Raw genomic sequence first — 27417 nt, 5'->3', positions numbered from 1 at the left:
CCCCTTGATGCTACAAGAGGGACTTCCTGATGCAAAATCCATTAATGGATTGACAAAGGTTATTGGTGCCAAGATATTAAAAGTACTTTAAAAGACAGGCTTAACCCTTTGACACCAGGCGCATCTTACATTAATTAGCACGTCAGGATGCCTTCAACTCTCAGCAACAAGAATCATACATACATTCATACATACATACGTACATAAAAGATTAAAATTCGTTTTTTAAAATCCTGGTTGGTGCCAGAAGTAGGAAATATTTTACAGCAAGATTCCTTAACCACTGGCACTCTGACACTGAAGACAACCAAGGAAGTTGTTTCTTCAACACATGGCTGTACTCAAACAGGTTTGTGGGATCGGCAACAGCTAGAATTGACTCAGATTGTTACTTAAACCATCATCTTCAGAGTTTCTCTGTGAAACACAAGATACATGAAACAGGCTCCTTTTTCTGTTACCTGAGCTCTCCAAGAAGTGCTGATATTGTACTGAGAGTCGGTCCATTTTCCTTTTTTGCTTCTGCCGTTGCAATCTGGTAAAGCAACTTTTCCATTGAAAATGGTTTGGCTATATGTCGCCGCTTCATTTCCTGAGTTAAAAGATTTCCAAGTTAGTTCTTGAATAAAACTAAATTGAAAAAAAAATCTGGATAAATTTGATTCAAAACAAAGTTACATTTTTCTTTGGTTGTTTCTAAGGCTATAGGTTTTCTATGGATTGTGAATGAAGACTTCCTGTACCTGCTCTAGGTTAAGCAATGCCACAGAACAAAACACTAAAGCCTAAACCAGGTTAAGGCTACAAAAAAAAGGTATCATAGAGTGGTGTTCCCTCCAGAGAAATCCTAGTGGTTGAATTTTATATACCTTGAAACTAATGATGACTAATACAAGGTAAGGAATGTGTCTGTAAAACATAATGCTCTTTACCACTAAGTCTTCAGTCTTAAGTTTGTTGGGTTTTTTTATTACTTATTTTTCCCCTTAGATTTAATGATAAAGGATTCAAATTTAATACAGAAGCCATTAAGTTAGACAAAATCCATCCAGGATAAATTTATTCAAAGAAATAAAATATTTAAAGTATTTGGCAGATACTCCAGTGCCAACTGGCTTTTCCCACATTTCAAGCACACATCTTATTAGATACAGAAAATTATAAGAAATTAGCAGGAAGAAGAGTGGATATAGATGTCAACAAACTGAGAAAAAGAAGGCCAGAGACACTGAAATCACAGTATTACCTCCTGAAGTCAATGGGAATCTTTTTATTGACCTTACTAGGATCTGGATTCGGACCCCTATGCACAGAATAATATAAAATCCATCTTGGGTCATTAAATGAACACCCTTTCCTAAAGATACATTTGTTCTGCAGTGGCCACTAGCAAGAACCCAAACTGTATCATTCAAATATTCCTTCCTTTGAGCTCCCTAGTATGGTCAATATTCCCCATTTCTTGTCGTCTTGGGCAGGACCCAAATTAGTTTGAGTTTCGTACTATCAAGCATGTAATAATAAATACAAAACAATGAATGGGAATTCAGGTAAGTAACAGAATGAAAGGAGAGAATGATGAGCAAAGAGGAGCGGTAAGTCAAATCACAAAATAGGAATTTTGATACTATTGTATATGAGAGTGTCTTGCATTGATTCTTGTGATCAGGAGGCTAACAAAGTCGCCATTTGATAGCTGAAACTTTTTCATATCTCAGTGCAGGCTTATTCCTTTTTCCTTTTGCAGAAAGGGAATGTTTGGGATCTTAAGAGAATCTCATACAATACAGGATTGTGACAGAACAACATTTTTAAGATACAGAGTAACAAAACTGGCATCATCTAGGCCAGGGGGTTTCAAACTTGGGGTCACAGCCTGTAAGGGTAAGTCACTAGCTGACACAAGATGCTTCTTTTTTTAAATCTTAAGCATCTGCAGGCATGGCCACTTGCAGCTCCTAGTGGGAACAGTACATCATTCCCAGCCAATGGCAGCTGCAGGAAGCAGTACGGTACTTCCTACAGCCCTTATTGGCCAGGAATGATGAACCACAGCCACTGGGAGCTGAGAGCAGCCATACCTGTGGATTCTGAGGTAAACAAAGTGTCTCATGGCCAGTTAGCAGCTTACCCTTACAAGCCACGACCCAAACTTTGAAAACCTCTGATTTAGGCCAATAAGGAATAGCTTACAGGCTGACTGCAAAACAAAAATGGAAAAAGAATTAAACCCGGGTTTGGTTGCTGAATGTCATCACTACCCTATCTATGGGGCAATAAAAAAATACAAGTTAATTTAATTTTAATAATTCTTCCTTCTCCTACCCTACCCTAAAGCAAATGCTCTTGGTGCTCTCTCACTGAAATTACCCCAAAATGCAGAACAAATATTGCAGATTGCATGGTTCAAGTGAGACTTCTCATATGAGTAATGACACTATCTGGGATAATTTCAGTGAGCATGGAAACACTAAAATTCACTCAATTCAAGCAATGAGAAAAATACCTGTTAAACCAGATTCTCTATGCTGGAGTCAGAGTATAGCTGGGATGAGCATGTTGGTAGGAATGGCATATAGGCCATTCTTCTGTGGCCAGTTTTCCTCAAAATGGGCCATGGGCCAACTTTGGGAAAGCTGTTAGCAGGCTCATGACACTTTGCTTACCTGAACGGTTCGTAGCCACAGAACCTTGCGACTCCCATTGGCTCCGGTTTGCCGTTTCTAGCGATAGGAGCTGCAGGCAATGGCAGCCCGGCCACGCCGCTTCCCACAGCTCCCCTTGGATGGAAATGGCAAACTGGAGACACTGTGAGTCACACTGCTCCATGGCTAAAGATCTTTAAGGTAAACAAAGTGGCATGGGAACACTAGCAGCTTTCCTAAAGCGGGCCCATGGCCTACTTTGAGAAACAGCGTCTTAGGCTGATCTACATAAGAACGGCCATACTTGGTCAGACCAAAGGTTCCTCTAGCCCAGTATCCTGTCTTCCAACTGTGGCAAATGCCAGATGCTCCAGAGGGAGTGAACAGGACAGGTAATCCTCACATGATCCCTCTTCTGTCATCCATTCCAGGCTCTAACTGACAAATAGAGGCTAGGGACACGGTTCCTACCCATCCTGGTTAATAACTATTGATGGACCTAACCTCCATGAATTTACCTAGATCTTTTTTGAACCCTGTTAAATTCCTGGTCTTCACAACATCCTTTGGCAAGGAGCTCCACAAGTTGAGCCATAGCTCATGGCCGTGGCAAATTTTGCATCCTGTATGATTCAATTAGGTTGACCCCACTGTAAATACAGCTATATTAATAGAAGAATTTTTCCATCAACCTAGTTACCATCTCTAGTAAATCCATGTGCTTTAGAGTGAGTGAAGAACCTCTTCCATTATTAAGTGTCTGTGCTACAGTGACATTGATATAATGCTGCAGCTGTGCCACTGTAGCTCATGTAGTGTAGACATACTGTTAGTGAAGCGATTGAGTTCCTCTTTATTGTGAGGTATGGCAGATATTTTTCAGCTGGAAGTTGGAGGGGAAAGTATTACATGTTTTGTTATTCAGTTACTGGTCCACCTTGTGAAACATATTTGATTGAAAAGAAGAGGCCATATTTGAATTGGAAAGAGGAGAACAGGAAGATAGAGTCGTCATATGTTGTGACTGATCTGCAATTGATGGAATGACAGTTCCATAGATTGTTGCTGAAGTATCAGTCCTACAGTGTGTGGTTTGCGACACAGGACCGTTACAAGATGAAGGACTGGACTTCTAAATCCTTTGTCAGACCAGCTGACAAAAATTTCAAGCAGATTCTTCTCTCTCAATGCCAGATTCCCTTAAATGAAATCTGCTAGTTCAGAGAAGGATGCTGATTTTGGTTCTCTCAGCTTCACAACAACTGGTAGATTAGTCAAAGATCACAATCTAATCCCTTCGAAATTTCTGAGGAATTAAGCCAAAACAGAATGTGGAACAAGCTACCAATGCTATTCAGTGCAATATATATCAAATAAAATCACAGTTAATAATAAAAGCAAAGTAAAAAATAATCAAAGGAGATGACAAACTATCAGTGTTATTGTCCAGAGTTGTAAGATGACTAGATATGCATATAGCTGTCAGTCAGTTCATTAAACAATCTGAAGGGGAAATTTTGATACCTACATAACAGACCTCTGAAAAGCACCATGTTGGTCTTTGAAAGTGGCAAAGTATGTCTCCTCACTGTGAAAGAATCAAGGAGGAATTTCCAGGGCTTTAAAAGGAGTTGAAAAGGTAGCATGGTTTGAGGGAACAAAAAGTAGGTTTCCAAGGTTATTTTGATAATACTATATATCTAGATTCTTTTAAAGCTTGTGAAAGGCATATCATCAGATTCCAAGGTAGGTTATCACAGTTAGAATCTGCTGAATTTTCAATCAAGTTAAATTCATCCAATGCCAAGCTCACTAATCAAAAGAAACCAATCTTCAGATTTGGAGACACCAAGCAGAGATTTTCAAACATCCCTAAGTAACAATCTCTATCCCTTAGGGCACTGTCTTTTTCACAACTGACAGTCAATGCACACTTGATGTTGTTCCAGTCACTAACTGGTTATATCAGGATCCGATTCCATTCACATAAAAAAAATGCGAGATGGCTTTCATCATACCACTATGTTACTTTCAAAGGTTACTTTAATAATCTATTTAATGTAAAACAGACTGACAAGAATGCTACTTACTGAGACCACAAAAGAATTAAAGTCTGTTCTGGACAAATGAAATGTACTGTCTGATAATCATGTTGCTGTTCTGAAAAGCATGAGTACCCTGACCATTTGACTTGAAACTGAAAATGAAGATGTGTCTCGGCTTCTCTGTAAATACTATCAAAATACATAGGTAATCCATACTGCATTTCAGGAAAGGACAGAATTAGTAAAAACATTCTCATTCCCAAAAACTGATGATGTGAAGGCCAAAGAGAAATTTAGCTAAACAGCATGCGGGGCATACACATTGACCATTTGTTTCCGCAGTTCAATGGCATGTCACTCAGAGATATGAACAGGACACAAGAAGCCATTTTTATTTTCAGTCTCAGTTCAGATGTGTTGGTCAGTGTCCCTAGGAATTTTAAGTTTGGGTCAAACAGACGTAACAAGCATCATAACGTAACTAAAAACTAATTGATTTTGCCTGCTCCTCAACCCCCAAATTAGCCATATTTTATCATTTATATTTGAGTCAAATTTGTCCTTGGACAAGTTGTTTTAAACAGATCTAATAAGCGTGATAGAATATAGTGTTGACAGCTCTTTAGGAATTTTCCAAAGTATCCTTGTGAATTATTACAATTCTACCTCTAAACTAATCTTATGCCACTTTCAGACCTACATAGTCTTTGGTTACTACGAATTAATTTTGGATTCTTTTCTGGAATGATGATACAGTTTTAGTATCACATACATTTCAGAAATAGAGGTCTTAAAATAATCTGCAAATCCTCTAGAACTGTATCGTTGTGCACAGTACATGCTGGAATGCTTGGTTTGGATACTGATACGATTATGAACTCTTTTAAACCCATTTTTCACAATGAATGGTCCTGCAGCATCTTAGAGACTAACGAAAAATGTAGATGGTGGTATGAGCTTTCATGGGCACAACCCACTTCTTCAGATGAATGGAGTAAGGGGTCCACGATACAAAATAGCAGAGAAAGAGAAGGGATGGGGAGGGAAAGAAAGGAAAAAAAATAGGAAAAGACATTGTCAATTAGAGTGTCTGTGCTAAATGAGGCTAACTGACACTCTAATTGACAATGTTTTTTCCTATTTTTTTTCCCATTCTCTTTCCCTCCCTATCCCCTCTCGCTCTGTTATTTATTTGTACTCTGGATCTCTTACTCCATTCATCTGAAGAAGTGGGCTGTGCCCACAAAAGTTCATGATACCATCTACTTTTTTTTTTTTTGTTTGTTTGTTTGAAGTCTCTAAGGTGCTACAGGGCCATTAATTCATTGTTTTTTTTAAAGTTTTTTCAGTTACCCACTAACACGGCTACTCCTCTGACTTACCTTGGCAGTTTTAAAACCCATACTTGTCCACTGGGTGGTAGCAAAGTGCACAGTTTCAGAAACACTGTAGCCACAACATACTTTAGACACAAAAGATCCTGGAAAACAGACGACAAACTGCCCACTCTGCTGTACAGTACGGTGCACCTTGATCCCCTCCTTGCACAAGACCTCTGGGGAGATCTAGAGAGAATAAAAATAGGAAAAGTTTGAATCCTTCTTGCAGTTAGATCTCCTCTTTGTTAGGCACCGCCACGCAGTATTTGCTATAGAAGGGTGATCACATAAAATACTGATACTTCATTAATTTTACCTCCTCCATCATGCCCAATATGAAACACTGAATTGCCAATGCACTGAATGTCAAGCATTGGGGTGGAGGTGAAGTACTTTCACATAAAGCCCTCACTGGTGTAACCACTTTAAAATACCACTTGCCAACAGCTTCAGCCATATGACATGAAAACATGCTGAGATTTAACTAGCAAGTTTGGCACTTCATGTGACTAGCTTTTCTTTACAAAAATACAATTGCCTTTCTTGAAATATGTAAGCCATTCTAAAGACTGTCAGCTAATAAATCTGCCTTTTAAAGGTTAAGCAGATCTATTTTATATATAATACGTATTTAGCATCTAAAAGCCTTTGATATTATATATGTGCTAAGACAGACATGTTAAATGCTGGAAGCTAGGAAAGAGTTAAAGCCGCGTTTCTCAAACTATGGGTCCCCTGCTTGGTCGCGAGCAACTTAGAGGGGGGTTGCGATATCACAAAGTTTGAGAACCCCTGAGTTAAGGAATTTAATATTACACAGAATTCCTGGTTTCAACAAACAAGGCCCCCAAAATAACACACCTGTGAGATCCCTTAACACTTCATAACCAGCTTTGAACTTAACTATCTTGAGTAATTTTGTATCATCTCCAAATTTTGGCACTTCACTGTTCTCTCTCAAGATCATTTATATGTATGCTGAATATATAAGTAACTCCTCACTGAATGTTGTAGTTATGTTCTTGGAAAATGTGAAACAATGTTAAGTGAATCCAATTTCCCCATAACAATTAATGTAAATGGGAGAAGGGTAGGTTCCCAAGATTTTTTAACAACCAGACAAAAGATATTATATACATATACAGGATAAATTTTAAAAGACTAAGTATAAGTTTTAAACAATTTTGAACAAGCAGTTTAATATTGTGCTCAGCAAGGATTGTGAAGCTTGGTTGTGGTTGTAGAGTCAGAGGATGGGTTATCAGGCTACTCCTCTTGCTGAACTTTTCCAACTAAAAAAAAAAACAAATCTAGGGATTGTTGTTTTGCTCCCCACCCCTTTGGTAAATTTCTTTATAGCAGTTCATTTCATGACCAATTTCCCTAATCACTTTGGAGCTGAGTTCCTTGTTAAGAGTAGCATAACTAAGGATTTGCAAGCCAGCTTCAATCATTTGGAAAGCTTCAGATAAACATTTGGCCATCCCATTTCAATGAGCTGGTTCTCCTTGTACTTCTTGGCCATCTTCCTCCATGGCTCTCATCACCTTCACTTGCATCAGATCATCGTTTTTAGCTCGTCTCTCTGTGTGACTGCAGAAGTTATGTAACGTCACTTTCTTCCATCTCATCTAAACCTGCTTTCGTGGCCAAGCTGAGGATGTCTTTCTTCATAGCAGGGACATCTTTAATTCCTTTTCAATTATTGACACATTCAGGATACAACTTCCCCTACAGACCATTCATTCATCGAGTATGATGTTCTTATGAGTAACTGAACTCTAGGACTCTCCAGTATTATTGATGCACTTGAGGATGTTGTTGTCACACCAATATTGCCAAAACATGTGCTTGCCTTCTCCATCAGTACATCTGATGAGGTGGTTGAAAATAAGATCCAAGTAATACACCTTCTATTCAGCAATGGCTCCAGCGTTCATGCATTAGATGAGTGATGTGGTGTCAGGTGGCAGACACACAATTTTGACATTTTCTCACAGGTCTCCCAGGATGATTGGATAAATCGATGCATTATCAATAAGCAATAAAATCTTGAAATTAAGATTTTCCTTGTAGTAGTATTGCTTCCATGCAGAGATGGCACGGAGAGCCAGCCATAGTGTAAAAAATAGTTCCAGTTATCTTCTTATTGGATCCCCCAGTGACTGGAACATGTTCCTTTGAAAATCCCTTGAGAGTTCATGTGTTGGATTGATACACTATCATGCTTCATCTTCATATCTCTGGCAGCATTACCACCTAGAAGCAAGGTTAGGTGGTCCTTAACTACTTTAAATCCATGTGCTGTTTTCTCCTCTTGGGATATATAAGTCTGTTCTGGCATCCTCCTCCAAAGTAGAGGCCCATTTCATTTGCATCTAAGACTTTCTTAGGTGAACAGCTGCCTTCTTCAGTTATTTTCTTGAGATGGTTGGGAATTTTTAGCTGCTACAATATAAGCACTAGCAGACTCATCAGACATCTTGATATTCTGCAAGTGAAAGCGCCTCTTGAACCAATCAAATCATCTCCAACATGCTATGAACATCTCTGTCTGTGATCCTACAACTTGGTGTCTCTTCAAATTATTATAAATTTAGGGTATACATTTAATATGAGCCTCTACTATGGTGTTTTTAAAGAGTTTCCTTGCAGCTTGTAGACACTTCACTTTTGGGACTGTATCTTTCCATTTCTGTTTAACTACCTTCCTCATGTTTGTGTAGTTCCCCTTTCTGAAATGTAATGCTACTCTGGTGTGATTTTTGGGTATAATCTTCTCCACAGGGATGTTAAAACGTATGGTCACTTTTACCAATTGTTTCAGCCATGTTCACCTCTAATTTCTCATATCCAGGACTCCAGTCGTAAAAAACAACAGGAACTCATCTGCCATGACAGATTTCATTACTAAACATGTTAGGCATATGTATGTGTTACATGTTTTAAAGGGATTGTGGATGCTTTTGTTAAGAATGGACATCTACTGCACTGCAGGGTTCACCTTTATTTCAGCATTTTCGCATTCTACACAATTGGAAAATACTGGAAATAGTATGTGGTAAATGCTCCTGCACAAAGGAAGAGTCCAGACTTTACTGGTACTGTTTTTATTTTTTAAAATCAAAAGCAATAGAACACCCTTCTGTGAGAATGCAGTGCTAATCAGATACAAAACAAAATTCAACTCACCATTACATTGCTTTCAAGCATTTCCAGCCCTGGAGTGCCATTGGCTTGCAGCAGGGTATGTACCACATCATCAAGTTTGTTCTCCTCTGCAGCAGGAATGCAATACCTGTTTGTTTGAAAGAGAAAATAGCGTGCTTACTAGGTAGTAAATGGTGTTCCTCCAATTTGTGCAGCAAAGAGAAGGGCTGAGCAAATCCGCTCCAAAGCAACACACAAGTGGGAAAAAAATAAAAAGGCCCCCATGCCTACCTCACCCTCCACCCCCAGCTATTTTGGCAAAGTACTTCAGATTCATGGAGTTATTTATTTCGACTCAAAACCTACAGTATTTACCACAGTCACAGGAAAAGAAAGTTGAAATGATGACAAGCTATTCCTAAGTCAGAACATGTAACTACTCACTAGTCTACAAAATCAGAAAAAGAATTAACAACAGCTTGATATCTACAGTACCAAGAACATCAGCAATCAGAGGTTTCCATCTTCTCAGACCCTACACTACATAAAGCCACACTAATCCTTACTTTAAATGACAACGTTTGTTACATATTACGCTGGTTTAAGCATCGGTAAGCCACATTTTTTCTTTAATAAAAACAGATGTCTGAGGCCCCAAATCAGCAACAGAATACAGATCTTGGCACTTACATTAGCAATATTTGATTAATAAAAACAAAATATTCCAAGATCTTCTTCCTTCACTTACTTGACGAGTCTTAAGTTCACCTTTTCTCCTTTTCCCTGCAACAGAAGCCATCACAAATGCCTAAAACACAGCAGGCAGCGCAGGAAGAGAGGTTTATACTGGGTGCAGAATTACAGGCATCCCATAATCTCTCACATCCTCCCATATTTTGCTAGCCACCAAAGTAGAAAAGTTATGCACAGTCCCATCTGTGCTCATGGCCATTAGTGCTTTCCCCAGCAGAAGTGGTATGAAACTGATACCTTATTTTAGTTTTATAAAGCTGGGGAACTGGCACTGTACAAGATGTATAGGTGTGAGCTGGATAAAGACTGAAGGGGAAGGAGTAAAGACACATTCACCATACAGGGAAAGGGGAAAGAAGTGCAGCAAAGAAACATCGATATTATCATGATTGTTATTATATTGAAGTAGCACGCACCACTCGGGGTCCCCAATCAATGTCTCATCATGCTAGATACTACAGGCAGTCCCCGGGTTACGTACAAGATAGGGACTATAGGTTTGTTCTTAAGTTGAATTTGTATGTAAGTCGGAACTGGCTCCAGATTCAGCTGCTGCCACTGAAACTGACCAGGGGCTGACTACAGGAAGCCAGAGGCAGAGTTGCTCTGCCCCCAGCTTCCTGGAATCAGCCTGATCAGTTTCAACAGCTGCTGAATCTGGAGCCTGGGACGGAACAGCTGGGGCGCTGCCCGGTAGGTTCCCACAGGACCAACCCGGCAGCACCCCAGCTGCTCTACCCGAAGCGTCCCGCAACAAAAGCCTGGTCTGCTGGGGGCGGAGGGGGCGCACTAGCTGCGCCCCCTCCCCCTCAGCAGACCAGGGAGACCCGAGCAAAGCCGCACAGGCGGAGGGACCCCGCTGCCCGTGCGGCTTTGCTCCTTTGCCTCCGAGCAAAGCCGCACAGGCGGCGGGATGCCGCCTGTGTGGCTTTGCTCTTGTCTCCCTGGTCTGCTGGGGGGGTCCAGCAAAGCCGCTGGACCCCTCCCAGCAGACCAGGGGGACAGGAGCAAAGCTGCCCAGGCGGGGGGAGTCCCGCTGCCTGGGCAGCTTTGCTCCGGGGAAAAGAGCAAAGCCGCCCAGGCAGCGGGACTCCCGCCGCCTGGGCGGCTTTGCTCGGGTGTCCCTGGTCTGCTGGGGGGGGTCCAGCGGCTTTGCTGGACCCCCCCAGAAGACCAGGGAGGCCGGGAGAAGCTTTTCTCGCCCCGGAGAACACGGGTGGCGATCCGCCACCCGAGAGCTCCGGGGCGAGAAAAGCCCCGTTCGTAAGTGCGGATCCGACATAAGTCGGATCCACGTAAGTCGGGGACTGCCTGTATATGCATACAATAAAAGGCCACCTCCTACCTCAAAGAGTTTACAATCTTAGTGTATCACAATGAAATAACAGGTGTAAAACAAACAGGAAGAGGGATAAAGAAATAGTGAAAACTATGTTTGGTATAATAAACTGTGGTCTTGGCACACCTGTATAGAAATTTTCCAAGCCCTGTCTGCGGCAACCCATTCTTCCCTGTTCCTCCTCAAAAGAAGTGTGGCTTTCCTGTTGCCTGAGTAGGCATAAGGAATACCTAATCCCCCTACCCCAAAAAACTTCACAGGCAAAATTGAAATTAAAGCCCTAAGAGAGATGCAGGAAATGTGATCAATGACATTTTCATAAATGCAAAAAGTTGAAACACCTCTGGTGAAGATGACAAGTTCAGAATGGATGATTTTTAAAAGATCCAAATGCTTCCTTCATTGGAGTACCTTCAGAGGGGAAGAAAAGCTGTGAAATTACAGCTACATACTCTCCAATTTCTTCTGTACAGAACAGTCTTTGGTGTAAGTTATGGGTCTTATAAGAACACAAGGCTTAGCTATAGAATCAGACCAATAGCCATCTAACTCAATACCATTCTTCTAACAGTGGCCAATGCCAGATGCTTCTAACGGAATGAATAGAACAGGGTGATCATCAAGTCCTCAGTCTAGGCCTGGAGTTTGTTCTGTGTAGATAAAATTCTCATGTCTTGCTCACTACACTCTGCTAATGCATCCCATAATCATGTTTGCGGTGGAGTTTTTTTGGGGGGTGCAACAGCATCACACTGATTCATATTTAGCTTGTACTTTCTGCAGTATTCCTTCCTACACAGTCGCTTCCCATTCTCTGTGTGTGAAAGTGATTGTTCCTTCCTAAGTGGAGCACTTTGCATTTGTCCTTATTAAACTTCATCTGGTTTACCTTAGACCATTTCTCCAGTTTGTCCAGATCATTTTGAATTATGACCCTATCCTCCTGAGCAGCTGCAGCCCCTCACAGCTTAAGCATGTACAAATAGCAGTTTTCAGAGGCTTACAACTCAGCCAAGGTAGGTGGTTTTTCAAGGGAACAGCAACAGGCATGTCCCCAACATCAGGATTATGCCCTGCCAAATATAAAATCCCTGGTCAAAAGCAGCGGGGAGGTGCTAACGCTTCTCCAAAATAAGAAATTGTAACATTTTAAAAAATGTACTAAACAATGTATTTTTCCCCTAATCTCACTCTCAGGAGCATCTTTGTGGCTTTTGCTGAAACCTTTCAAATACATTTACCTTGTGGCAGACAGTCAGCATCGAAAATATCAGGCCAAACAGTTAAAACTATAAAAGTTATACACAAAATAGTATCTTAGGCCACTTTAACTGTAGAGAGCGTGTCACCTGCCCTGCCTACAATAAAATGATTAAAAAAAAAACCAAATCCTTTTTTCCTCTCACCCTTCACCCCTTAAAACAGGTTTTAAAAATGGAATTAACATGAATTGCAAGACACTACAATTGACACTGCTTTGTATACGGTTTCTTTCCCCAGTTATGGATCTGACTTGTCATAGACTGTAACTCTTCATCCCACAGCCTCTTATTCTAAGTTTGTACCTAGGTCAGTGGGACTTTGATCCTGATAGGGACATTTAGGTATGACAAAATTCACCTCAAGTTTAGCTGCATTAAAAATGATAAAGAGTTTAAATAATGTTAATAAGTAATTCAGAGGGTAACTTTGTATGTTTGGTTTTCTTGAAATCATATAAAGCATTTTAAAAGAACTATGTATGGTATGTGCAAGTATCATTGGCTATTCTAATTCAGCCTCCATGCGTGGAAATTTTATAATCAAGGGGGGTTTCTTAATTACTTTATTACATTTTTGTTTAATCAAGGGCTACAATTTAGCTGTTTGTTACTGTTCTTATTGGAGAGCAGATCCTTTCAGAAGAACACAGTGGTGTGTAAGTATATTAAACGCTGGCAGCATCTGCTTCCTGTGATTCCACTATCAGCTTTTGTTCTTCCACAACAATCTGAGCAGTCCTGTGTGATGACAACAATAAGGAGCAGACTCTAAACCATCCACAGCAAAAGGTTAGAAGGCTGTGGTTTCAAAGGCAAGCATCACTGGGTACAAATTAAATTATGTATGTGGTTTGATATCTACAGAGTCTCAAAATATTGAAGTAGAAGATTAGGGACAATTTAGCAGAAGGATGGGAACAATCACCTAAGGAATGAGACTATGGAGCTGTCTAGAAAAAAAATCTCTCTACACCATCAGTCTAAGGAAATCTGCCTTGACTAGCTGTCATTTAGATGCTGGGTGCTCAGAAACATTCTGCAGAGTGAAATCTACACAAGACAGAAATGGTTTGCTACTAAATAGCCTAAAAAAGAATGGAAGAAACATTAAACACTTTTCCTTTAGAATAGATTTTTCACTTAAGTTTATACTATTCCACTTGTCATGAAATGTGATGGATTTCCCCATAAATTCGTAATCACAGAAACTCCATTTCCTGATGTGACTGATTTGGGCAAAATGCAGTAGCCACATTGCAATAGCTTCCAACCTCCTACCTAGAGCCAATGGAGCTCAGAGTAATGGGACAAACCACTGGGATACTCACCAAATGCAATCAGCACCAGTGTGTAAGTAGTCAATGTATGGAAGGTGATTTTGGTCTCGAGACCAGCATGAGGTAGAAAAGACCATGCCAATATTTAGCCAAGGAATTGTCACTCCTAAAATATAGGAATTAGAAATAAATGTTAATGGATTATAAGGAAATAATTTTACTATGAATTATAAATAAATAAATGACAATTTTAGAGCACCTTTCATCCAAAAGCCTGCTTCTCCATTGAGCTGATCCAGGAGTTTTAAATGACTTGGTCACTAACATTACATTAACTATAGTTCTTCAAGGTGTTTTGTCCACATATAATCTACTCTTGGTACACTGAGTGCATTCTGAGTCTGTATTATTCTGGCCAACTATGTTTGTAGGGGCCATGCTGCACCCTTAATGTCTTTGTGCCTTCCACCAAGAGCAGAACAGACAAGGCAGTCATACTACCCTGCAGTTCCTTCATCTATACACAATTCAGATATTATCAGACATTGTAGCAACAGGAAACAAAGACCGTGAGGAATTATATATGGAAAACACATCTCAAAGAAGCAATTACTATAATTAAACCAACTGCATGCAGTTCCGTATATTCTGTACTGTTGATAACTTCATTCTACCTGAAAAAAATCAGTGTAGAATAACTCTGTCAAAATTCTTGTAATAGAATAACACTGGATAAATGTACGCACTGAACTCCCAAAATAGCTGCCCTATAAAACATCTAGGATGGGAATGTTTCTCAAAGAAGCAACTGAGATTACCTGTGCTTTACTTAAGTGAGCTTGTGACCTTCCTTGATGGAGCTATATTTACCAATCTATAGAAATGTGTATGGAAGTCTTTGTTTGAAATGACTTATCCTTTAGTTCTGTCTTCATTGGTTATGAAAAATCTAGGGGATATACCCTAAATGGCTTAGGTTATAGAGAATGAAAACTCTTAGGACAGCTAGAGTGTGAAGCTTTACCTCACCTTCACTTTAATGTATTTTGGATAGGACAAAAATGCCAGCAAGAGAATAATGTGATTTAAATGAAAGATTACTTTCGGTAAAAACTTAAGGTGAAGTCTCAATAATACCCTGTGTCTTTATGAAAAATATGCTGGGGCCCTAACATGAATGCTTGTATCTCCCTCTCTCTTCTGGCTGATGTTCTCATTACCAGGAGGGCTGTTTTTATGAAAAGATGAAAAAGAACACATGGCAAAATATCCAAGAAATGAGCTATTAATCCTGTGAGAACAATATTTAACCCCCCCAAGGAGGGGGAGGTTCTCCAACTTTCATACAAATCTGGGGTGTGAGAATGTAGAAACATCTTGCAGTAGAGAGTTGAGATGGTTGCTACATAACCCCTTAACATGCTCACAGATAGTCCAGAGTTATGTGAAATCAGGAAATATGAATCTAGACAGACTGGACTAAGAACGGCCAAACTGGATCAGATCAAAGCTCCATCTAGCCCAGTATTTGTTCTTGTGGCCACTGCCAGGTGCCTCAGAGGGAATGACCAAAATAAGTAATCATCAAGCGATCCATCCAGTTGCCCATTCCTAGTTTCTGACAAACATGAATTTATTTAGTCCTTTTTTTAAACCTTGTTATAGTCTTGAGCTTCACAATGTCCTCTGGCAAAGAGTTCACAGTTGACCATGCATTGTGGCCTCTTCAGGCACTGCCAAAACTATTGACTGCTAATACCACACACAACGCTGAAAAAAAATTAACTGCTTACCAGGCACAGCACCAAGATGTCGCAGGATGGATCCTGTATTATTAGGAAGGACTGTAAGGTTCCACCCATGCCTGTTGAATGAAATTTAACATTGTTATGGGTCAACATTAAAAGCAAACTGGTCTTACAGTTGCTCCACATCTAAACATTTGTAGTCCTTGTTTTGACCTATAGTTTTGTATTGATTCTGCACTGAACAGAATAACTATTGCATAACATGCAAAATTCTATAAAATCCTCATAATTTTTGTAACTTTACCTTGAGAATGGTTCAGATTTTCCCACAGGAAAGCCACTCCCATGTGTGTTGGTGTCCACTTTCCCACAGTGCACTGCTACATGGCAATCTTTCTGTTCCACTAACCTCCAGTACTCTTGCTATAGCAGAAGAAGGCAGTTGTAAATTTTTTGTTCCAATGAACAGATTGAGAAATTTCCTTTAAATGAACACTAATCAACAGAAGATTACAGTCCTCTGGTGCACTATTACGCTCCAACAAAACACCTCCTTTTAGAGATGGGTATACAGAACTTTAAAAATAACAGTGAATTAAGACCAACATCCCTTTTTGAAGACACTTTATTTCCATTTCACAGATGGAAAGTCTTCACACAGGAAGACTCTGGCAGAGACTAGAAAAGAGCTCGGCTCCCCTGACTCCATGCTGGTGCTTCAGCTAAACCCTCCTGCTTGTCTTTAACTAGTCAGTGCCTTTATTGAAGATATTAAGTAATGTCTGAAAGAAAACCTGAAAACATCTTCATTCTCTTCTTGCTCCAGATACTTTCAAACAGTCTACTGTACTGTGTTGCGATTTAACTTTGCAGAGCCATCCCAAAATTCTCCATATGAAAAGATTTTGCATGCCTACGTGCTCCCTTGCTCCTCACCTCTATTTCGGCTACTGAAGGCTCCTTATTGAAGCACATGTTCATGATGTTTCTTGCCGTCCGGTAAAAGGTTGTTAAAGAAACAGACCTACCCTGTGAAAGATAAGAGCACAATTAACCCATGAAAATAATACTCCTAGGTGAATTTTGCGTCACTGTATGTTTGCAGAATTCATGGCCCCTGCAGATTTCTTTGCTTCCCCATAAATAAATAAATAAATAAATAAATAAATAACTATATATTTATATTTCTGACAAGCAAATAAAGGAAAGCCAAAAGATCGGTCACCGGTCACTCCCCAGTAGCACAATCTGGACACCCAGAGCAGTTGGTGAAGACGTAATATCATGCTGGGGAGTTGGGACAGGCCACGGGTGTACGCTCACAGCATGCTTGGCATGGAGGGGTAGAGCTTTGTGGTGTTTCTGAGGAGGTGTTGGGGCAGGCTCTGTCCCCTCAGGCAGAGCACTAAGCCTGCCTGCTTAGTGAATAGTTCTCATTAATCTTAGTGAATTTCCCTAGGAGTATGAAACAGATATAAATATTTTAAGGCTCCTTTACATTACCAGAGTGGTGTAAAGGAGCCTTACTTTAAAGGACAGCATGCCCTTATAAATACTTATGGTACATTATAGTCATTAGAATTAGTCTAAATTTTTTGACTGAAAATATTTCCTATCAAAATGGGGTCCATTAACTATCTGACACTGACCTTTCTGGAGATGGTCAGTAGCCTGTATAAATTGTGAGTTTTGAGTCCCCACTCCTCACTTGCTCTCCCATTGCCAATGGTGTAGCACTGAGCACATGGCTGCACAGATGTGCTGACTAATAACTAGAAATAAAGGGTCAGCACTAACTACATTACTTCTAGAGAGAAGGGGGTTTAGGGATAGTTTGGAAAAAAGAAGATTAAGGGGGGACATGATAGCGGTTTTCAAATATCTAAAAGGGTGTCACAAGGAGGAAGGAGAAAATTTGTTCCTCTTGGTTTCTGAGGACAGGACAAGGAGTAATGGGCTTAAAGTGCAGCAGGGGAGGTTTAGATTGGACATTAGGAAAAAATTCCTAACTGTCTGGGTGGTCAAATATTGGAATAAATTGCCAAGGGAGGTGGTGGAATCTCCCTCTCTGGAGATATTTAAGAACAGGTTAGATAGACATCTGTCAGGGATGGTGTAGACGGAGCTTGATCCTGCCTTGAGGGCGGGGGGCTGGACTCGATGACCTCTCGAGGTCCCTTCCAGTCCTATTATTCTATGATTCTATGATTTCTTCTAATGCTCCCCAACTCCATTCTCCATCCACTGTACTGTAATTTAAATACAATTACCAAAATAACTGACACCAGTATGATTTCATTGCACTATAGTAAAAATAATAATATGCAGAATTTTAAAATATCATGTACAGAATTTTTCATTTTTTGGTGTAAAATTAGTTAGCATAGAACTCCCCCAGGACTAAAATAAAACTGGTAACCACACCCCTTGCTCCTAGTGTTTGTTATTCACTGTGCAAACCTAAGGGTACGTATAGACTACATGCCTCTGGCGACAGAGGCATGTAGATTGGACTACCTAGCATAGGAAAATGAAGCGGCGATTTAAATAATCGCCGCTTCATTTAGGTCGACAAATGCCTTTGATGTCGACTGCGGAGAGTCCAGACTACCGCGCTGAGCCGACAAACAGATGATCAGCTCAGTGCGGCAGCCATGTAAATTTAAATGAAGCGGCGATTATTTAAATCGCCACTTCATTTTCCTATGCCGGGTAGTCTAATCTATATGCCTTGTCGTCAGAGGCATGTAGTCTAGTCGTACCCTTACCTTCCTCAGCCCAAGATGGGGAGAGGGGAACGGACAGAATGTTCTCTAACAATAGGGACAACAAAGTTCTTTGACCCAATTACATTTTAAAACTTGCGCCAAGTTTGTTTCATTTTTATGGCCTTACTTGTGAAAATACTTTGCATAGAAAAATAGATTAAATTAGCTTAGGAAAACATGCTGTCCAGAAGAGAACATGCATTATATGGAGGACACAAAAAGGATGAGCTGGAGCTATATTATACTTTATATTCAGTAACTGTGTATATTACAACAAAAAAACCATAACAACATTAAGGCCAGGGATTGGTATTGACGGTGTTTACAAAAGCAAAAATAGTAAAATATATGTTGATTCAGCCCTCCAACTACCTTGTTTGCATAATGTCCTTTACATTGTAAGCTGGATGGGACAAGTAACCATCTTATTTTGTTTCTATATCGCACGTAGCAAACTTTTGAATAGTCTCTTGCATGTGTATATTATTCTTCTATTATTAGATGCGCTTACACGCATAAAACAACAACACAAACGCAACGACCCAGAAGATGACAGCACAGGCCCTTCATGTATCTGCAACCAAGTTGCCAAAGATCTTAGTAAAATGTGGTGGTCAAGTTCTCTGCATATGACCCAAAGCTGGAAATTTGGAAAACAGTCTTAAAGTATCGTTATGATACTATTATTTGAGGCCAAATTAAAGGCTCAGAGGAAAAGAGACTGTATGGAGACAGGAAACATGGCCTTTTAAGGCTCGGAGGTTGGGGACATGGGAACCTGCCTGTATTCTCTGGTGAAAATGCAGCCTACATTTAGATGCTTCAAGTTCTTCCATCACTCTAGACAAAATAACCTTGAAAAGCTAAGGGATGTGAAGGATGACAGCCTTTTTGCCATCAAACCATGCAAGAGGTGGTATACAGAGATTTTAATAGGCCAGGCCATATACAAAACTTCATTAAGTTTATCCTTTGTCCCCATATCTATCTCTCTTTCCTCTTGACACCAAACTATCTTCCTTCACATTTGCCAACTCTTTCCCCCTCAAAAATAAAAACCTAAAACCCAGCACCGTAGGATCTAAACTGCTGGAAAAAGAACACTTAATTAGTTGGAGAATTTTGTTTATCTTTTTTTTTAAATGGTGAAACATGATCATCTAAATAGACTGTGTTTATGCTTATTTTTAGCAAGAACTCTACCCAAGAGTAAACTAGGGTCCTAACATTTTGTTTTTGTTTTAAACTGAATGCAGGGCAATTAGCTGCTACAAGAAGTTTGTAAAATGGTCACGGCCTTAGGCATTCAAATGTCAGAGTTGGCTGCTGTGTGATACAATGAGCAATTTCCTTCATTTTTACTGCCCTTCTGAATCTTTTATTGAGGTAGGCTGTTAAAACAAATCCTTAAATTGTTCTGCTTCCTACCAACAGCCTTCAAATTTGTACATACACCTTCCTGATAGCCAGCTGCTAACAAATGCTCTGTAATGATTCTTCAGATGGCGTGCCTGCCACTTTGTCATACAAAAGAGAATGGAATTCAGGGCTGATCCTCCAAAATTAACTATGCCCTCCAAATTCTGAGATGGGTGGCCCTCTCATAGGGAAGACATCTCTGTACATCAGTAGACAGAACCATTGCAAATCTAAAGTTCTTGATTTTCTCAATAAAAAAGGTTACATCTTTCAGTCTATGCCTGAAGGTCAGAAGGGCTGAAGAGATTTCTACATGAAAAATTTGACATGGTTTTCTTTTTCTAGATCATTGAGCAAAACTATTTTAAGGCTCTGTGCTCTGAAATGGAGCTGGCTGGAAACAGGCTCACAATACAAAATTACCACAGAAGTGTAAAACATCTTTTGAGGCCCACTGAGAAGATCTGAACAATTATACTAAGCCTTCTCTAGAAACTTAGAAATATGAAGCAGAATTTTTGAGAGCCTTTACAGAAGAAGAGTGAATGGGAAATTTATATCATGATACTTCACTCTACTCTTAGGGAGAAAAAAGGGAAAGGTCAGTAATCCAAGAGTTCTGAAAAAACTGAAAGTGAACTCAGGTCAGGAGTGTCAAGATTAGGGCTAGATGAAATTTTTCAGACCAACTCAGAAAAATCAGAATTTTTTCAGATAAAAACTGACAAATCCAGGTCAGCCAAACATTTAATGAATTTGTGCCATTTTGGATGAACTGATTTGATTTAAATGAACTGTTTTTTCATTCTTTAAACACACACACACACACACACACACACACACACACAATCCAGATTTTTTTTTTCCATGGTACACTCACCAGGGGATTTAGACATGTAAAGATAGCGGTGGTGTGGGAAACCCAGCAGGGACTGGAACCCAGTCTCCCCCTCTCAGATGAGTACTCTAACCACCAGATGACTGTTGTCTATTCTGGGATGGGAGGAGGTGGTACCAATATCTCTTGCTGAAGCAGTTTCACTTTGTATAAACAATTAGCAATTGGAGCATGGAGTCGAACCCTGGCCTTTCCCACCTCTCAGGTGAATGCGCTACCAGGCCACAAGTCACACATGTTCTCTCCCTGGCCCAATGACTACTCAAGTATTTTATCAAAATATTTTATTATTTTTGTATATGGCACTGGTGAGAACTGTACTGGAAAACTGGTGGTCTCTTCCTAAAAATAGGCCTCAATACCACCACAAGATAATATATTCAATGCAGGAATTACTGAGTGAAATTCTGTGACCTGCATAACATTGGCAAGGACATGAACACACTGATCCTTTCTGACTACTTAGGGTACCATCTAGACTGCGTTGCTCTTTTGGGATACTGAAAGTATCCCAAAATAGCAACGCCACATCTTTAAAAGCACCCACTATTTCCCAAAATAGTAGGAGTGCTATTCCGGCATCCCTGTAACCTTCAGTTAAGGGATTTGTTGGAATAGTGCCTTATTTTGAAATCTGGCACTATGTAGACAACGCCAAATTTCTATATAAGCTCTTTCAATTTAAACTCGGAATAAGCTACGCAATTTGTGCTACGTGTAGCACAATCTGCGTAGCTTATTCTGACAGAAGGTTGCTGTCTATACGTACCCTTAGGGGAAAAAAACCTCTCTTAACATGGAGCTAAGGTTGCTGTCACATAATAGGATCTTTCCTATACACCTCTGGAACGTAGGACTTCAAAACTCAAATATGAATTATTCACTTCAGGTCTTCTCACATATCCTCAAAAGAACGTTAGCGTGACAAGAAATGCCACCCTCCCCTTACTCTCAAACAATCATTCTTATGCAAGTCAGGAGACCTGCACACAACTTTAGCTCTAATCTATGAATAACACAGCTCAGCTAAGGAATCTGTACACTTTAACTGGGAGCTACAATTGACTCTTAATTGTTCATTCTGCAGTTAAGAACAAAATATAACCTTAAAAAAAAAGTTAACTTACAGAGCTTGTTCTCAGTGCTAGACAACAGTTCTCACTGCATGCTTCCTTCCCATATTCCCAAATGTGCACCATATATTCTACCCCGACCCTTACTAATTTTCACATAGGTTTGACTGAGATTTTAAGGAAGCTTGCAAGTTTGATTGTAAGCAGAAAACACACTGCAATGTTGCTTATGGTATCACCCTATCATTCAAGGCTTCATGGTCTAGTTTGGGTCTTACAGTTTGGCTGCCTTTCCTAGATGGAGATCGTGTGAATAATGTCAGCCCTGAAATTCACTAATATTTAACAATATACATGCTAAATAGCATGTGTATATTGTAAAGTACATTTATTGAACTTCATCGGACCTGTATGTGGCCCTGCCAGTTTTGGGAACTGGATTTAATTCCTTTTCAAGAACCATTCAAGTCCTAGGTTTCTTAGATTCTATACTGGGTCTGATAGTGCAAAGTAGTTAAAGCTTTCCACAAGGTACTGAAAGTGCATCAATGAGCATTTCAAAGGATTTAGCACTTTGCTGGAGGCACTCTGAACTTAGCAGGTTCAGGCTCATTATTAGAGCGTTTGTTCCTGGACTTCTCCTAATTCTAATGGCTGGTTAGAACATTTCTCTTAATAGACTCACTTTTTTTCTGTATTGTCTTTCATCTCCCTCTACAATGTAACTTGGGGACTTTATGCTAGTGTGGAGGTGTTTTCTCCCTTTTCTTAAGGTTATATGTGCAGCTCAGTATGTTCTATTCAGGTTTCATTTATTATTAAACTCAGTATATTAAATACAAAAAAGGCCTTTTAGCTATGTACAGGGAGTATCGTTAGTGTACCTGCCATTAGATATGGGCCTGTAATCTTTTGTGGAACAAAAACACCATTAACAGATTTTTTTAACAGAGATGCCCCAGAACTGAAAGCTCTTCAGCTGACGAATTCAAATGCCTTGCTGTGTAGAAGAAATGTGAATTAACTTTCTGAAATGAAATTCATGACTTTAAGTGAGTCTCTAAACAGATTAACAAACATTACTTTGGATAGTAACACTGGGAGTATTATTATCCGTTTCACAATGACAGTAGTGAAAATGGGCAGGGAAGAGAGGTATAACAGATTACTAGGCATAAATAGTAAGTACTGTATTTCTCCCTCAGCACTGCTAAACAATTCAATCTAAATAAAAAATGCACTGCAAGTTGTTGCACCAATTCTTGCTCAAAAGTGGGAGGCTGCGAATAAACTACAATGAAAAAAAAAGACGACAATGCTTTGTCAATGGATACGATTAAAGTTTGGAGGAACAAAATTATGACTATTTGTCTTTAGCAAAATTTGGCACCACAGTTGAAAATATTTGCATTTCAATTTGCACTTTCTAAACCTTGTATATTTTCAGCTACATTTGTTTTGATGGGTCTATCAGGGGAGCAATTGTCTGCGCATTGAGCAACTGGCAAGAAACAAACATGAAAGAGTGGTATGTTACTATAAACTAAAAAAAAAAAAATTACATTTTCACTAAAAATGAAAATAAACATTGTGTCTGCTAGGGTAATTGCTTAGTATATTGCTTACAAAGAGCCAACTCCACGGTAGTACATCCACAAAACTAACAGTTTCCAATTTGTCAAGCCCCAGTAAGATCGGGAGGGAGTTAATACCTCCTCATCAAAGTACCTGCAGCAATTAATATGGGTATAACACTGTGGCCCATTGACTGGCACATGCAGCTCAGAGAACATCTGCTTCAATGCTTTCACAGAAGAAAAAAATAAAAATAAATCAGCAGAAGTGGTCTTTACTACCTTGTATATACACTTGTGTAAGTCGCTAAGCACTCCCTTCTTCTGCTCCTCCTCCTTCTCAATCTCTTTTTCCTGAGCAAAGAGTCGCCGCCTGCCCGTTTTCAACGGGATATCAACTTCTTTCAACTTGTTACGGAAGCCATTTTTGTGAACCACACCATTGATGAGTCCATTTTTGGGCTCAAACCGGGGCAAGGAATGGAACTTATAGGCATTTTCTGAATGTCCCTCCAAAGGACCTTTCCTCTTCTCCAAGATCTCCTTTTCCAGCAAGACTTCCTTCTCAAGTTTCTTGTGCTCGTCCGAGGAGAGGGAGTCATAGGAGAGCAAGTACTGGCAGTAGGCTTCCTGCAGCTTTGCTAGCCTGTCCTGTGCGGTTTTGGGGATGCGCAGCATATCTGCCAGTTTGTTCCATTTCTTGAGGTCAGTTACTTGCTGCATGCCGCCCATTTCATTGATCAGCTGGAAAAAGCAGGCCAAATCTAGTTCACAGCCTCCTGGAGTCCATGTGTGGAGGAGGGTGGGGAGGAAAGAGGGAAACACAGGGAGCCGTTAGGAAAATTGTTGGCAGACTGCATTGAACATTTCTTCAATACTCGTACAATACCAGATTCTGTTCAGTTGGGACATTCCGTTCTCACAATATCCCCAATAATGCAAATACGTAAAACAATAGACCAGTCATATATTCAGTATTTCCATTTTAAAAGTAACCCAAGTATTGCTCAAGTTAAGATACAACTGAATTGCTAAGATTATTAATAAAGGAGATCTTATTTTGATTTTCACATTAACCTTCCCCACATGTACTTTTTGCCTCTGTTATAGGTTTGGTTGCCATCTGTTGTCACTTGACAAGTCTGAGTCCCACCTCTACCTTATTAAAAGCAAGGAGTTGAATCTAGGTCTCCCATATTCCAGATGGGTATCCTAATGGGTATTCAGCTATTCTGAAAGCATGCCTCCCAATCTCTCTCTTTGTCCCATTCCCAGCCTCCCTGAAATTTCATTCCTGAACCTGAGAAACCTTCCCAGTGAATTTTTAGTCAAAAATTAGTTTCCACAAAACATTTTGGTTTTGAAAAAAAAATCAGCATTTTTTACACCGACACAAACCCAATCAGTTGTGTCAAATTCCTAACCACCTTTTATAGATGTAGTGCAGAGTTTGACGTCTATATAAAACTTTCAAAATATAAAACATATAAGAGCTAAATATTACTATTAACATTAACCATTTTTCTACAGTAGTAAACAAACACAAGGAGAAAACTAGGAGGTAAAAATGAGGAAAATGGTGATTCACATTTCCATCAGCATCACAAATATGTTTCTGTCAACTCAGTCACACATTTCATTTGTTTGGGCCCATCTAAAGCTTTTTACTTTAGATCAGAGAGTGGCATCTTCTAGTAATTTAATAACCCTTTAAGATGCTCTTTTGCACTTTACACTGTGTGTTAATCTTACAGTTTCTAAAATTACCAGGAGAATTACACATTACACTCTGAAAAACTTTAGTCAAAAAAAAAATGAAGACTATACAAACTTAAATGGCAGCATAAAGAGTCAAATTAATGATAAACTTTCAATTCAAAAATAAAAAAAATGTTTAAAGAAAATCTCAGTATCATGCTTAGTCAAAGGCCAGAATTAATTATCAACAGAAAAGGTAAACAAACTGACCAAAAACTGCTTATAAATAGGGAGGACACTGCTATAGGGAAAAAGCCCCACAACACTATTGTCATCAGCACTGTTCCAAAGTCACCCTTATCTCTTCTTTCCATCCTAAGAAAGTCATGGAAACATTAAAGATTAGAAGTTTCTTAATGTTAATTTAATACAGCTTGGAAATAGTACAGCATCTGAGAAATGGCAGGTGGCTGGATGTGTACATCCCCTGCAAATAAATCATACTGTCTTGCAGTATTTCATAGCCACTTTCAGATTTCTGATCTCCTCCATTCTCTTCCTTTAGAGTCTTCCCCCCACTGCAAAACTTCAGCACCTTCTACTGAGGCAAACTCAGTAATGAGGCTCAGATACCTGGAGGCACATGGAAAGTTTGTGCAATTTTTCAACAATGCTGCAATTTTGGGGAGAGTCCCTTATTAAAATGTGAATAGTGCATCACTGGTTAGAAGATAAAAATGCCTCTCCCTAGACTGCAGAAGAGTTTGTACTGGTGCTGAAACAACAGGTAACAATTTTCCAAGTGTTTCACAAATGCCCTAGGGTAGGTCAAAGTGCAGAAAAAGTCTGTCCTATATAGCAATCATTCTTAGTTGAAATAGTACAACTTCCAGCCCAGAGGACAGGGATGGTGAGAGCAGCACAACAGGAGAAAGGAAACAAATCTGAGAGGTAGCTTAAGTTTTGCTACCTTTAATGTTTCATATAAAACAGCACTCCAGCAATACACAGCTTTTTTACTCATGCACACAGCTGACAAACAAATGGAAGGTATGTGGTCTGCATGAGTAACAACCCTCCAACTCTGAAAGACTGTTAATGGCTCAGTTTCGTATTAAATAGTTTTGTAATACAACAAATATCTGCATGCTCAGTTTAAATCACCAATCTCAAAACATTTTATCACACACTTAAAATTGTTAATGTTCTCGAGCATAAGATGGAAGTTACTTTGGAATGTCAGAGCTCAAGTTCCTTCACCCAGTAAGTATGCTATATTACAGCTGGTGCTCCAGAACACCTGCCCTCATTAGAGAGTGTTAAATGGTTTCAATTACAACCCCATTTCATATGGGTCATAACTTTCTGAAGCTCTCATTTTAGGGTGAAACTTTCAAAGGTTGGTCTCTGCCTGCCGGTTAATATATATTTTAAATGTTATGAAAAAATGTTAACCCTTTATTCTTTTAAAAAAGGGATCAAAGCAAATGGCTGACAATGTGACAGTGTTGGGATTATTTGAAAATTGCACACTGAGCAAATTTTGTGGAAAAAAATCTTCAGGTTAGCATTTAAGGCTAAATCCTGGCCCCACTGAAGTCAACAGCAACACTCATAATGAATGATCTCCAGTGGAAATGGGATTTGATCCTGAGAGCAGGATGCACGTGTGTCACTTGTTAGCTCAAAGAATGTAAAGTCTCTAATCCATGCACTAGGATTTAAGATTCATCTTCCCCTCAACTCTGTTTTAATTTTAAACTTAACATACATAATCTTTACCCATTTAATTTCCTAAGAGTAACAATCTTAAAGCTGAGACCAGGTACACAAAAACCAGAAAATGTCATAAAAAGTTAACATTGTATCAGCAGATTATTAACTCTGCCATATTGCACATATGTATGATCTTCCTCTTTCCCTTGACAATGTAAACATGAATATAATACTTCTACTTAACATACAGCTATCGGAAATACCAAAAAGTCAATTTAATGCTGCTAGAGAAATCTTACCTTTTGGAATTCCCTTAACTTTTGGGTACAGGTTGGACCTCTCTAATCCAGCATTCTCTTTCTTGTCTGGCAACATCCGTGGTCCAGAATGATTTTAGTTAGCTGAATGTGTTCACTTATCCTGGGTGTGGCCAATTTTTCAATGGCCCTATAAAGTTTGTTTATAGCCACTAGTCTTGTCTCTCAGTGTTCTTGCTTTTATTGAGTTCTAATTTACTCCTAAATGTCTTCTAAAGAGCTCAGTAAGAAGCAGAAGTGTTGGTAATGCTATTAGTGAATACTGACCTCAAGTAGTTTGGCAAATTCTCTGGTTCAGCAGCAGCCAGGTCTTGAGGGTGCTGAACTAGAGAGGTTCAACCTGTATTTGATCTCAC

At 39.5% G+C, this 27417-nt stretch overlaps 1 protein-coding gene across 1 annotated transcript in view; it reads right to left on the bottom strand.

Moving 5' to 3' along the window:
- The window catches only part of JARID2 (jumonji and AT-rich interaction domain containing 2), a 295175-nt gene that overhangs the window by 9205 nt on the left and 258553 nt on the right, over window positions 1–27417 (bottom strand). Inside the window, exons 8-15 of the mRNA XM_075921199.2 lie at window positions 23613–24109; window positions 16535–16627; window positions 15903–16021; window positions 15644–15714; window positions 13902–14016; window positions 9262–9367; window positions 6073–6255; window positions 462–592 (exon numbers count right to left, since the gene is read on the bottom strand). Of these exons, the coding sequence (XP_075777314.1) occupies window positions 462–592; window positions 6073–6255; window positions 9262–9367; window positions 13902–14016; window positions 15644–15714; window positions 15903–16021; window positions 16535–16627; window positions 23613–24109 (1315 nt within the window). The remainder of the gene's footprint in view (window positions 1–461; window positions 593–6072; window positions 6256–9261; window positions 9368–13901; window positions 14017–15643; window positions 15715–15902; window positions 16022–16534; window positions 16628–23612; window positions 24110–27417) is intronic.

The sequence above is a fragment of the Pelodiscus sinensis genome, chromosome 2, assembly GCF_052426305.1.
Source record: "Pelodiscus sinensis isolate ZL-2025 chromosome 2, ASM5242630v1, whole genome shotgun sequence".
NCBI lineage: Eukaryota > Metazoa > Chordata > Testudines > Trionychidae > Pelodiscus > Pelodiscus sinensis.
The sequence above is the reverse complement of the archived record's forward strand: the minus strand, read 5'-3'. Positions and strand labels throughout refer to the sequence as shown.